This window comes from Eptesicus fuscus, chromosome 17 (genome assembly GCF_027574615.1).
Source record: "Eptesicus fuscus isolate TK198812 chromosome 17, DD_ASM_mEF_20220401, whole genome shotgun sequence".
Lineage (NCBI taxonomy): Eukaryota > Metazoa > Chordata > Mammalia > Chiroptera > Vespertilionidae > Eptesicus > Eptesicus fuscus.
In genome coordinates this window covers 25,242,267-25,256,726 of record NC_072489.1, presented here as the reverse complement: position 1 = coordinate 25,256,726, position 14,460 = coordinate 25,242,267, and the positions used below count along the sequence as shown (strand labels likewise).

At 41.9% G+C, this 14,460-nt stretch overlaps 1 protein-coding gene across 3 annotated transcripts in view; it reads left to right on the top strand.

Annotated features, from left to right (window-relative positions):
- Window positions 1-14,460, top strand: part of ARID5B (AT-rich interaction domain 5B) — a 181,434-nt gene that overhangs the window by 131,627 nt on the left and 35,347 nt on the right. For 2 of the 3 annotated variants that reach the window (XM_008145469.3, XM_054729047.1), the window contains 3 exons: window positions 5,038-5,150; window positions 11,334-11,538; window positions 13,488-13,540. In XM_008145469.3, coding sequence (XP_008143691.2) covers window positions 5,038-5,150; window positions 11,334-11,538; window positions 13,488-13,540 — 371 coding nt within the window. Of the gene's footprint in view, window positions 1-3,344; window positions 3,613-5,037; window positions 5,151-11,333; window positions 11,539-13,487; window positions 13,541-14,460 lie in introns of those variants that run through there. The other variant, XM_008145470.3, reaches the window with a different exon arrangement.

Below are 14,460 nucleotides of genomic sequence, written 5' to 3'. Positions count from 1 at the left end.
AATGTTTCAGAGAATTGATATCCTCAGAGGAAAGGCATTACAGAAATGCAAAGCATTATCAGTAATGCATACTATACATAGAACAATGTTTGTCAGTCCCTAATACTTCAATCCGTGGAGTTTAGTTTTCTGGCTTGTGCTTAGTGTAAAACACACACACACACACACACACACACACACACACACACACACGGCAAATCAAATGAGTTAACGCTCTGCCCACTTCCTCTAGACATTGACCCTGGGGGTCAAACTCTTAGGAAAATGATGCCTGGTTTTCCATTCTCCTAATTCCAGTCCCCACCAACAAGCAAGTCCTTTCTCTTGAGTGGAAGCTCACAAAGAATTTCTCGAGAGAATATGTAGCTGTGTTGGCCACAAAATCCTCTCTGCAAAATGAGGAGAGAGAGTTGTTAACTGATGAGTCAATCCAGCTTTTATAGTAGTTTATCTTGGTGGTATTTCCAAGAGCATAAATGTTATTAAAAAAAATAGACGGTCATGACAGGAAGAACACAGTTAAAAAAAAAACACCCAGAAACACTGAAGCCAAAAGCAATTTACTTTGCCAGTAACTGGTTACATTTCCTTTTGTTTTATTATTATTATTGCAAGAGCTGGGGTTGAGATGAAAGTTTCCCACACCTGTGCTGACACAGAATTTGTCAGAACCCATTGTAAAGCAAATATGGAAGTGAATGCCCGGGACTCAGTTCTAGACTCTAGGAAAAAAAAAACACACCCCAAAACGTGTGTTGCCATATTGTCTTTAAAAAGAGACTGTAAGTCTTTAATATGTGAAGGAGTTACAAAAGGGAAATAACAAAACGTAACACAAGGGTTAGATGTCAAAGTAGCTTGGAGTCCCCGGGTGGTCGCTGATTCTCCTGGGATTAACACATATAGAAATAGCAGTGACTTCCCCAAGGTGAATACTTGTTAATTTCATGGCACTGAGGAAGAGGAACAGATGGGCAGTCATAGAGGAAAGGTTTTTTTTAAAAAAAAACCCACAGATCTTTCAGGGATTGGGCAGAAGAGTCAGCAGTCCACTGCAAGGGTAATGGGCATGGCTCTCCCGGTTTTATTGAAAGTCTTGTCACCTACTGCTGAGTCAGGACCCACCGGTGGGGTCCCTGCTGGTTGTCAAGTCTGTAGGGTGCTGTTTGTTGCTTGAGACGGCCCGATCTGTGGCATTAGGGAGTGTTTTCACTCCCTGGTGACGACCAGCCCAAGTTATTAATATAAATACCTCACTGTGAGACAGAGTGAGTGTGTGTGTCCGTCTACTAGAGAGAATAACTTAAAGCAGAGGCTCTGGATAAAGTCCAGGTGCCTGGGCTGGATTCCTCCCGTTACCAGTAACCCACTGGATAACCTAAAACAAGTAATTTCGACGCTAGCTCAGTTTCCTGGCCTGTAAAATGGGACTCACAACCGCACTTTCTGTGGGTTTGCTGTGAGTTGTAAATGAGTTGTTGTATGCAAAAGTCTGGCTGGTACAGAGAAAGTGCACGGTCAGTAAGGATCAGCTCTTATTATTATTAATGTATGATATTAAAAACATTCATGCAAAGAGCATTGCCTGAACTGTGTGAGTGAGCCAGGCCAGGGATGGCTAGTGGATTAGATACACATGGAAAAGTAACTGTGCATTCATTGTTCCAGCCAGTTATGCTATTGGTCAGTGTACTGCTGGCTTCCAGAATGGCTTTTCTGGTCTCATCTGAAGTACTGGAGCCGGTGTTATTCTGGAGTCTAGGATTTAGGTTCTCTCGGCAGATATATAGCCCTTAGCTGCTGATGGGGCTTACGTTGGTCCAGGGCAGCTGGGACCAGGTGGGGCTGTTTTCTCCACCTGACCCGTGACCACTATTAAACCATAAAGCACTTATTTTCATTCATCTATCCAGCAAATGATTTTTCTTGACCCTGGAGGCAAATAAATGTAGCTCAGGGACTAAACATTTGGGTCTCCCCAAAAGCCAGCCTTGCGGTCTCAAAGCATCACTTGGGTTCTGTGGATCCAAAAGGTCTCGAACTGCACTATGGGAGCTTGGATTTTAAACATCTGCTCCTCGGGGCAAATGTGGGACAAGATTCTGGCCCCAGCAGGATGCCAGACATTTTGGCTTAACAGTAATCGGGAACTAAAGGCTGCAGGATTTCTGTCTCAATTCCCACAGCAAACTGAAATGGCTGGTTTATGTCCCCAGAGCTCACGGGTCAGTACTGAAGGTGAACACAGTTTTACAGGTGCCCAGGGTGACGGGTAGACACGTGGTCAGGTGAGCAGGCCCAGCTCATGGAGACACAAAGGAGATATATGGGCATCTCTATTTCCATTAGTCCCTCATTCATTCAACAAATTCATATTATTTTATTCCGCCTCCTGGATGTGTGCTGGGGCAGATGAGAGATGAGCCTCACCTGGTCCGGTCCTTAAGGACTCTCCATGTCTTATAATAAGAAGCCATAAAACACAGCTAAAGTACAAAGAATAACGTGGAAAGTGATACCCAGCATAGGAGAAGGTCAGAAAACGAGTCCAGAGGGCAGACTCAAAGAGGAATTTGAGTTTGAGACTTGAGTGATTGGTGGGATTTAGCCAACATACCTGAAATATCAGTGTACTTGCCGCCCGAGGAACAAGAGGCTTTTTTCTATTGACCAAATCCCACGTAGAGTTGGAGTTTGTGTGACCCGAATATTAGGTGCCGGTGAGTTCTAAATTTGTAATTCTCAGAATCTGCTGGGGCAGGACATGTGCCTCTCCGGTTCTGAAAACAGCTCAAAGAATGGAGAAAACAGACCCGATTTGGGGATGACTTATTGTCAGTTCCCGGAACCTTTGTCTTTATTTAAAACAGCCTGTTCAATGCAAGTTCTATCTCAAAAGGCCTTTGGGATTTGAAAGCTTTTCTGGAAATGAATGCCTTTTAGGTTCAGATGCTTCTTTGCCAAAATGTTAGGAAGGAAAGATCACAGTTAACAAGTGTTAGAACAGAGGCGACTTTGTTTTGTTTTCTTTCAATGAAATGCCTCAGATCTTACCCCAAGTTTGTCAGCTCTCTGCTCTGCTATTATTTTGATACGGGGACATGAAAGTACAGTCCTTCCCCAGCGATCATTAAAGCTTAGCCCTCGGGGCAGTTGTGGCAACACTTCTGTGCTGCAAGTCTTCAAACCAAGAGTCCACACCCTGGCTCCAGGCTGAGGACCCTGTCACTCCTGGAAGGTGGCCTCCTGCTCCCACAGGGGAGCGGGAGGTCAGGAGCCACGAAACAGGCCAGATGAAGTCACCATCCCGTGCAGGGAGGTGGAGGGAGCTTAGCCCTCTCTGCCAGTCTGGCAACTCCAGCAGAGTCCTCAGAGCTCATCCCACACACTCGGTGCTAGTCACTGCTGTGTGTTTACATGAGTAATGAAGCTGCCGGGGGAGGGGAGTAGTAAGCCCAGCGCGGAGCCTCGCAGCTCTCATTCGGAGGGAAGCTGACATCCACACCAAGTCAAGTCCAGACTTCCAGGGACGTGGCCCGGGAGCCGTCAGGCTTATGCTGTAGCTTTCGGGAGCCCAGACATCCTCAGGCAGATGTTTGTGGACTGGAATGGGTAATCGCTACTTTCTCTTTGCTTGATTTGTGTTTGTGAGCTTGTTTACCTTCTGCAATTCCAGGCTGGCTTTGGGGGTGTGTGTGTGCTGGTGGGGGAGACGGTTTGTACTTTCAGACAAACGTTTTGGGGAAATGAGAGAAGGGAGAGGGGATTTGGGGGGGGGGGGGTCTGAGCCGGAGCTCCAAAGCCACTTTTTAAAACTTTTGCCTGAATTGTAAAGGCAGCTCTGTTTACTGGGTTTTAGGAATAGCCAACTGTTATCCACAGCATAAAATCAAATTAGTGGGATTAACTGTGTTTGTAAAATGAGTACAATATAAAATGTCCTGAAACCACTGGTTCACTGCATGGCAATTAAGAGGGTTCGAGTTGTCCGGACTTGGCATTGTCACAATCATAAAGAGTGTAGGTACCTACCTAGGAGGGTCTGAAAGGGATTGCTTGGGGTATAATTCATTCGTTTGGAATTCTTCAAGGGCTAGCTGGCTAGTTGGTTTGTTTTACTTTTGTTTGACTTGGGTGACTGATGAAGTTAAATGTGAAAGCTGATGCCGGACAGCCCTAGTCCTCAGTTAAACAGCAGCCTTTATCCCTCTGCTTTCTGTGTGGATCTTAAAGAGATTCAAGCTCAACATCAAGGTTGAAATACAACTTTGATTTGCATCTTGTCTGTGGCTTTTAGAAAGTATAAATAATCTCCACGGAATCTGGCTAACCCCAGTGTGATCTTTGGAAGTTATTTTAAATAACCCTCAAGATGGTCATTAAAAATATATATTGAAAAGGAAAAAAGAGCATGCTGAGTTAAATGTATCTGCCAGATTTGTTCAGATTTGAAACACGCCAGTCACAATATTATTAGTAAATACATATAATGATTTTTTTTTTCAGGTTGTTATTGTGAATACCTCTCTCTGTAGCTCTCTCTTTCTCTCTACTTATTTGTATAATTTGAGAAAATGCTCATGTCTCCATATTTGAAGAGATGTTTTTAAACATAATATTACTGTGATACTGTAATGGGCTGGCATATCACTTCGGTTTCTGAAAAGAGTCAAAACAAAACAAAGACTAATCTTGGAGCCTGGCTCAGGGCTGTCTTCAGCCCAACCTGTTTCTTTTCTAACAATGGGGAAAGGCATTTTCCTTTCATCATCCTTTAGAGCTAAGGGCTTCATTTTATTTATATTAATTAGACATGTGAAAGTGTAGTAGATTAGCTTTGGGAAAGAAGGTCAGATGCGTATGGTCTTCTAAGATGCAGCCCTTCAGGGAGAGAAGCATTAAATGAGGGCTGGCTTCCACAGTTGCACACATTTGTCTGCGCACGTGATGGGGACCACTGGAGTACGATGCTGGGTTTTGAATAAGGAAATCCATGCCAATGAAAATGTATATCAATTGCTCTCCATTTGTTTTCAGCGCCGAATCTTAAAGGCAGACCACGCAAAAAGAAATCATGCCCACAGAGAAGAGATTCATTCAGTGCTATTAAAGATCCCAACAACAATTCGGATGGCAAAGCCATTGCCAAGGTACAGTTGTTTGCGCCGTGGTGTTCATTTTGCTGCATAGTGTTATGTCCCTTGTTCTCTTTATCTCTCTACTCTGTGTGTCTTAGTGGCGGCTTGCAATTCCAGACCTAACTTTGGTATTCACAACTCTCTGCTATGTCTATTCTCACCACCTCTCCTGCCTTGGGAGGTAGAGGGTGGGGGAGGGAGGTAAGCATTTTGATTAGTCAACAGAAAGACTTCCCACCTCCCAGTTTGGCCTGTTGGGTGAAGGACAGATGATTAAGCGCCCACGTCATTGAGGCTGAGATTTCATAGTAGGTGACACAATGACATAGTTTACTCTGCTTGTATCAAAAATAGACCAGCTGAACCATCCTTTTTCTGAATGTGTTCAGCTAAATCTGCTTCAGAGATTAATGGAGGATGAAATTAGAAATGGCTAGAATTAATCATTTTAGTTCCATCTTTTTTTTTTCTTCAAAATCACCTCTAACTTACCTTAGAGTAAAATTAAAGACACATAGCAAAATGTTTACATGTATACATATACTCATCCATACATTTTTATGTTTTTTAAGATCTCTCTTTTTTAATTAAATTTATTAGGGTGACATGGGTCAACATGATCATATAGGTTTCAGGTGTGGGTTTCTATGTCACAAGATCAGCATATCTTAATGCAGAATAAAGGTCCAAATTTAAGGCTACTTTTTTGAGGACCCAGGCCCATTTGGCCTCAGCATTCTTTGGAATTTTGAAAGTATGTGCCTGAAGTATTTAGCACCAGGAAGTGTGAAGTGCCACTTCATATTTTTAGACTTATCTTTTTTACTTTAGTGAGTTTGGATCAGATTTCCATGGTTCCGTTTATGGGGTGTTTGCGTTTAGGTGTTGTTTCTGTGCCAAAGGCAGCAATAGTCCCTTTAGGATCTCAATTGAAGACTGGATATCAACGGATACCACATTTCCAGACTCAAGAACTAAGCTTATGAAAGTGGGAACATTTTGATTATTGGTGACTTTGGAAGATTCTGATGTAGAAAAACATGAATTCAGTTCTATGTTGAAAATCTACTGTTTTTCTGCCATGTACTCCATGCCTCCTCCCAGTGTAACGAAACAAATCCTCAACATTCACATTCTGTAAATCTTATCTTCATGGGGCATTTCTGAGGCTGCTTTGTTATCATTTCTTCATGCTTCCAGGATTGCAAAGGGTTACAAAGAGATCAACCAGGAGAAATGTATAGTTTCTGGCTAAAACAACAACAACAAACTTCTTTCCCTAAAGTTATTTTTTGTTCTGTTCATTTAACCATCTGCAAGGGAGTCCACCTGAATACCAAGTATGACATTTTCTAATAATTTGGACATCTCGCCCCTGGAGCTGCCTAACTAGGGCTTTGGTTTCCATGGTCTTCGAGGATGTCAGCAGGAACAGTGTATTCCCTGTGATGTGGTTTGCAATATAATAAAGAATGGAGTGAGAAGGCTTTAGGATTGTAACATTCAGCAGAGCTTGTACTGCTGATGTCTTGTGTTGGCTCCCTGCCCCATACTTCTAAGATGACATCATGTGTTTATCCCGGCATTTCCTATACCTGAGCCCAGCAGGATGAAGCTCCCTCTCATGTCACTTGGAGTCACTACCAACGGATGCCTCTGGGAGTTTTATAAAACTCATACAACTGACCTGAAAGCACAACCCTACAACATCTCTCTCCCTGGAAGGCAGCTCAGGACTCACACTAAGAACCACCAAACTAAAGAGAACAGGAGCCTGCTCTGTATTTGATGTTCACTGACTTATCCTTCGTAGGAGCGATGGTCTTCAAGCCATTTCTACCCCACCCCCCACCAGTGTAGCCTTTCAGAATTTTTACCTGGCGGAGCATTATCCTTCCATCGTTGGTTTCGATGGTGAATGTATGGATATCCCACTGCAGCCAGCTCCTGGGGACTGGTCTCAATGCCCAATTCTTCTTGGAGTCTTGGATTATAGTCCTGCTATTCCAGTGGGTCAGGCAAGACCACTTCATATACTAGTAGAAGAGAGACTGGTAGGTGTGAAGTATGGTGGGCATATCTGATGGCACCAACAAGACTGATATAAAATCCCTACAGAATGAACAAGCCACATCTGGGCCAGGACTACCATGAAAAAGGCATCTGTGTCATCAAGTGGTCTTTTCTCATGAAATGCTACCGTAGAGATGACAAACCTGTGACCATCTGATCCTTTCCCGAGCTGGGAGCATCATTTCAGGTGACGGTTCGTTTGGCTTTATGACCAAGAGCTGTGTGACTTTTTCCTCCCCAAAGTTTCCCAAATAGACCATTTCTAACTACAGCTTTCTGCAGCTCCACCTGGCAGTGCGCTCAGCGTGAGAATACACTGGGTTTCTTGGGTGCATGGCTGGAAAAACAAGTCAAGTCATCTACCTGTCTCCATCAAAGGTTGCACTCTCTCAATGCGAACATGAAAACTAGCTTTACAAGACTCTGAGAAGATCATGGCTTCCCAAAGACAGCAAAAGCCACGTGGGAAAAGGGTCCATTTCTCTGGAGATGTCATGAAGGTGTCCAGTTCAAGTCCTGCTGTTTCCCTTGGGATCATCTTACAGCAGCAGATCTGGGGCCCGAGCCCCAGAAGTCTCAGCCCAGGGCTCGAATGAAAGGCCTCCACTGATAGAAGGCAAAATGACTTCACCTCCTATAAGCCCTTCCCAAAGGCCAGAAGTGTATAACAGGTGGTTTATAGCCTAAAAGGGACACAAAAAGGAAGCAATGTCTTCATTCATTTACATCACAAACATACTTTCAACATTTTACAAATAGGATGCTTTCATTATCTTCCATATTTTTTTTTCATCCCACTTGGTTCTCAGAACTACCTCCACAGTTTATCCTCCTGGTTTCCTGAGGAAGAAAATGAGGGTCTCCTAGCACGTTAGTGGCTGAATTGAAATTACTCCATGCTTCTTTCCTGCTGGTTCAGCACATCGCGCTGTCCCAGTTAAAAGCTGGATTAGTTATGTGGTTAATATCAAATAGGTGGCGGCTCATTGAAAACAGTAAATGTGGATTCTTTACTTAGCACTTCCTCAAGCACTTTGGAAACCCCAAAGCTCTTAGTGAACTCAACAAGTGTGAGACGTACAGGTCGGGAGAAACAGATCTAGTAATTAACAGTTACCACCAAAAGGGTGGGCTTTCTCAAGGTCAACACGAAGACTGGCTCTCTTTGAATATTTCAGTAGATTAAAATGCTGAGAATGTTTTGGGTAAATGTGAGAAAATGTGGAAAGGAACTCGGCCTGTTTCTATCCAGAAACAGAGTAATGCCATAAGGGCTCATTTATATTAACTGAAGGAATGTATGGAGGTAGTCTGAGAAAGGAAGCCACTGTTCGCTTCTTAGGAAGCACCTGGTTCCCAAGGAGACACCAGCTGGGAAGACACCAACTGAGGTGGGGGATGGAGTTCAGGAGGTGGCAGTCTGCGTCACCTGGAGCCTTTTCTGTGAAGCAGGGGGTCTGAACGGCATTGGGCCTGATTTGTGCGCCCCTCCATGCTTTCCTTCCGTTTCTGGGTTTCTCTGCACAGGTGAGGCAGAAGGTTAGGCAGCTATCTAGACGCTGAGGGATAAACCTCTTTTTCCCTTAACAATGGCATTTCTGACCTAATAATATAGAAAAGTGGCCCATATCACTACAGGTTGAAGGCTCAGACTGTTACATATGCAAACCTTATATCTACTCTTATTTGTACAAGACTGGGGTTTAGAGCGAGCGAGACCTCTAACCCTAGAAGCCTGCCCAAATGACAATACATGACCTCGCTGAGCTCCAGTTTCCTCAGCTGTAAGATGGGGCTAAATACTGGCCTTTTATGAGTCTTGTGTACATTAGGTAGACTGTATGAAGCCCAAGCACTGTCTCTGGCTCATTGTAGGTGGCTCAGTTGATAAATCACCTTTCTAAGTGTAGGTTTTGTAAAACCTAGTCATTCAGATGTGCTTTTTCATTGGAAGTATGTTTTTATTGCCAATTTAATATTTTTATAGGAGTGTCAGTGAAGTAGTATAGTGTTAAAAATCACAAGCCCTAGAGTTGAGACTACCTGGGTTCCAATCCCGAACTTGCCACTTACTAACCTGGACGTGATCTTGTGATTGTGTACCTGTCATTCATCCTCTCTGTACCTCAGTTTCCTCTAATATGAGAATAATAATTCACCTCCTTAGAGTTGTGGGCATGAAATGAGAGAATACCGCCCTAGCTGGTTTGGCTCAGTGGATAGAGTGTCAGCCTGTGGACTGAAAGGTCCCAGGTTCGATTCTGGTCAAGGGCACATGCCCCGGGTTGCAGGTTTGATCCCCTGTTGGGGGCATGCAGGAGGCAGCTGATCAATGATTCTCTCTCATCATTGATGTTTCTATCTCTCTCTCCCTCTCCATCCCTCTCTGAAATCATTTAAAAAAAAACATATTTTTTAAAAAATTGAGATAATACCTAAAAAGTGCTTAGAAGAGTCTGGCTCCTAGTAGCCACTCAAAAAAGGTTGGGACCAATACAGATTAAAATGGGAGTAATTTTATGATTTCAGAAAGCCCTGAAATAGTAGATTTCATCAAAACTTTAGACTCGACAGTCTAAAATTTGGCAGTGAAAAAATGATGATCACATAAAGGTTCACTGGATGTTTCCCTTAAAATATAATGTTACAATGTACTGAAGTTTGAAAATACTGTTAAGTAAAAATTCTCCATGGAAAATTTTTTAATACCATTTCCACAGGCCCTTAAAAATTAAAATCTTATCTAGAAGCTCAGTTGAATGAGTTGTGCAGGAAGTTTTATTTTTAGCAGGACCAGTCTGAAGATATTAAACTATCGTGTTCACTTGAGAGACTAAGCCATAAAGAAAACCTTTTAAAAGGATACATTTCCCTTTAATAAATAAGCATAGCCTTTTATGTTCTTAGTGCTTGGAAAGGAGAATCTGAAGGGAAAAAGAGAGAGAGGTCAAAAATCTGAAATGGAAAACGTTGTTGAGTAAGTGGGACATTTTTATTCATATCATTCCCCCAGCCCTTGCCCTCTTCTCTTCGATGTTAGATAGGGAGATGTAAAGAATATTGGAATGTACACATTCCCCAAGGGCGCACTTGAACTTAAAGTTTGACCCTTTGTACTTCCCCCTTTTACAATTAAAATAGCTCAGCAACTTAGCGTTATATTTAACAGCCATCAAAGGCCTCTTGTAGAGCATGGCAGAGAGGAGGGAACATTAGGTTAGCCTCTCAGTAGGCCAAGTTCCGTATTCGCCTAGAGTATGGAAGGAAGAACATCTGGAGCATTCACCGCCATTTATTTGTTAATTATGAAGCTTTTCACTTACCCTTCGTGAGTTTTTAGCTGACCTCTACTCTTGTCTTTGTGGCAAGTTCGCATTTCCTATTTCCTATAGTCTCAGAGCTGACTGAAAAGCAAGAAGCCCTCGTTAAAGAGTGGGCTCTTTCCTTTCCTCCTGAGGGTAGGCCTGGCCTCAGACAGCAAAGAACTGGCTGATGTTCCTGATGCCAGTGTCTGCTGGCATCTATGCGTCTTTCCAGGTTGCTGGAAAGAGTAACAACGAGATAAGTTTCCTATGAAGAGATGGACTTGTCTTTCATTGTGATACCAAGTGTGAAGTGTAGGACTCTTAGGGAAGAAGTTAGGGATTGTTCAATGACATTAACAGATGGTGCTCCTTAGGAAAAGTATATAAAGAGGCAGGAGAATGGCCCCGCCAGATGCCAACACTGTTTCTGGTTTCACATCCACATACTTGTATGGAGTCTAAAAGAGGCTGGAAAAAACTGGCCACCTGTTTTCTATAAATAAAGTTTTATTGGGACTCAGCCACACCCTTTTGTTTACATACTGCCTATGACTGCTTTCACACTAGAGTTGAGCAGTCACAACAGAGGCTGTGATGGCCCAAAGTCTACAATATTTTACTACTTGGCTTGACAGAAACTCACCATCCCCTGGTCTAAGACAATTCGTATTCAGTGATGCCTCTAAAAAGCTATTTGAGGGCAAGGGCAATTTATTGGTTCACCCTTCCCACTCAGTGAAATGTGTCACTCGCTATGGCTTTGTAAATGGTCCAGGGCTGCGCTTGATTTGATGTGGCATTTCCCCCCCTTTTCCAGGTGAAATGTGAGGCCAGATCTGCCTTGACCAAGCCGAAGAATAACCATAATAACTGTAAAAAAGTCTCAAATGAAGAAAAACCAAAGGTTGCCATTGGTGAAGAGTGCAGGGCAGACGAGCAGGCCTTCCTGGTGGCACTTTATAAATACATGAAAGAAAGGAAGACGCCAATAGAACGAATACCCTATTTAGGTTTTAAACAGAGTAAGTATACTTGTTTTCATTTTTGAAATATGAAAACTGCTCAGATTCTTTGACTTGGAAAAAAATATTTTTGACTCAGGATTATGTTGAAATCCTAATCTGGGGATGATGATGTTCTCTGTTTATACTAAATCTACAAATCATCCAAGCCAGGAATTTTTTTCCCTTCCTTTTTCCGCTACATTGTTCCCTTCTGGGGCAGTTGCAGTGAGATATTTATAGGCTTGAATCCACTGATTATGACTGGAAATAGACATGTTGAAAGTTTCTCATTTTCTGTTTTGTCAATCTTGAGTGTTTGCAACGCCTTTCTTCTGAGATAATAATATGACGTAGCTTTATCAGACACAGATGTTGCCTGTGAAAGACGGCTTTTAAAAAGAGGACATTTAAAGGTGGTCAAAACAACAACAAAGAGAAAGCATATTTCCTAAGCCCCAGATTTCTTAAGAGATAACAAAAACCTGATGACTTCAGAGGAAACAAGAAATAAACAAATTTGAACCGAGGACCCAATTTTGAATTACTTTGACATGTCCCTTTAACCTTCCTCAGTATATTTTTATGCAGATCAGGGAACTCACAGCTGAGCAGAATTCCATATAAAAAAGTAGAAAAAACCCAGACCCCGCCTTGATTTCACAAATGAATATATATTTGGCCTCTGTCTGGATTTTGTGGCGCACGAAGCGTGAGCCTCTGGCTTGGTACAGTATTTTCTCCCAACGTATCTTCCTAGATTAAAACCATGTGTCATTTTGATGAAGAATGTCAAACCTGCATGTTTTACATAACAATTTACATACCTAATAGCAACTGGCACTGATTGCAAGAGAACCCTCGCAGCCATTATAAACTTATATAACTACGAATGATTACAATGTTTGTCTGAAAACTGGTTGCTGGAAATAGAAGTAAAATTAATGTACTATGAACAGCTTTGTTGCATTATGCATTGGTTCAGATTAAATCAAGGCCGAGGCAGGGCCCTTGATAGCTTTGAAACAGTGCAAGGTTCAGTGGGGCTTCTCAAACGTGTCGTGTCAAAGAGCCTTTTAAAATTGATTTTATTTTATTTTTTTATTTCTCTTACCAAGGAATTACTTGAAGTCAATTTCCCCCTCTTGCAAAAGAATCAAGTCCATAGCAGTCCCAGGATCTGGTACAAGTGAACAGAGTTGCTAGCGATTTGACATAGTTGTTTAACAACATAAACATATGCAAACCCTGGAAAGAGAAATCTGTTTAAAAGCAGTATTTTTGCAATACCATACAGGCGAGTGAGGGGACTGAGTGGACTCATTTCCTCTGTGATGGAGTATCTTCCTTCCCTTTGATCTGTTGTATCACTTATGCCTCAAGGGTGAAATATTTTTCCTGCTCACTGCAAGGCACCACATGTTAGTGAAATACAGTATGAGCTTTGTATGTAGTGCCGCCATCAGGCATCCTATTAAAAAGATAATCATATGTTAACTTAGCTGTTTTTTTATTGATTATGAAGAGTTCTTATCTGAAGGAAGCATATATTATTACCCTTTAGTCAGTGGCTTCTTTCTAAGAGTTGAACCAGTCCAGCCCCAATTTGGAAAAATCCCACAGTTCCCCCAAGGACACTGTAACTTAGCTCCTGTCTGTCTGCTGATGGCAACAGGACGCAAACTTGTGTTGTCCTTTATCCTAAAAGTAGAACCATTTCCGAATTTGTGACTGTTCTTTAGAAATATTTTAAGTGGTAATAATATATCCTGTTATTGAGTGCCCTTTGGCAAATGGTTTCCTAAGAACTTAGATCTCTGGGGTACTTTAGTATTTCTTTTCTTTTCTTTCTTTTTTTTTTTTTTCTCTTTCTCATTGAAAAACAAAACAAAACAAAAATGTTTTAATTGACATTTCTTGGAAATATGTTAATGCAATGCTTATCTAAATACTTATTGTCCCTCTAACAGTTAACCTTTGGACTATGTTTCAAGCTGCTCAAAAACTGGGAGGATATGAAACAGTAAGTGTTTAAGCAACTTAAATGAAATAATTTTGCAATCTAAACCCCTCCCCCCCGCTTTGACCAAACTAGAGACAATACAAAAGCAGACCATCCCTGACCGCCTTTCCCAATGGCTCTACACTTTGGGGGGCTTATTGGGCCGCTTTTGGAAACAGTCCCAATTAGTTCCAGGTTTGGCAAAATTGTAAACTTGTCGTAAAAACTACAAGTGGAAAACATATGTAACTCTCCCCTGTCAGGGAAATTAGTTGGGTCTGTAATTTTTTCCCATGTTGAGAAAGGGCCATTATTGTACAACAAGCCAAGATTGCATAAAAGAAATTTCCCTTGGCAACATACCTGACATCTGCTCATGTCTAATATGGGAAATGTATTAAAGGCTTTCAAAAGTAATCAGTATTGGCCATTAAGGAATAAAACGCAGCAAAATCTCCTCTCATTCTGGGGCAGAGAGGCTTTATTAGACAAGGGTCAGTGCCGCATAAACAGGAAGTTATCAGACTTATTCAGAACAGGCTCTGACACTCTTTATCAGCTAATTCTAACTGACAGGAACGGGTTATTTTTAGCTCACGGGACAATTTGATGGCCACGGATTTTTATAGCTTGTATTTTGAACCAATAAAATGTTAGAGCAACAAACTAAGATTAAAATCTTGAAAGAAGAAGAAAGAGCTGCATTAATATAGCACACAGAGATGACATCTGTAATAAAATCAGTTGACATAGGAAGATGTCGTCATTGGAAATATTTTCTCCTCCACACAATGATCAGATTAAGTTGTGCAGTTTCTTCTGCAATTGAATAAGAAATTGTTGTTTCTTTCCTTACGAGGTAACCTGGGATATCTCTGTATCATAGTAAAATGACAGTAAGAGACACAAAATCAAGAAAATGAAATTCATTTTAGCCCAAA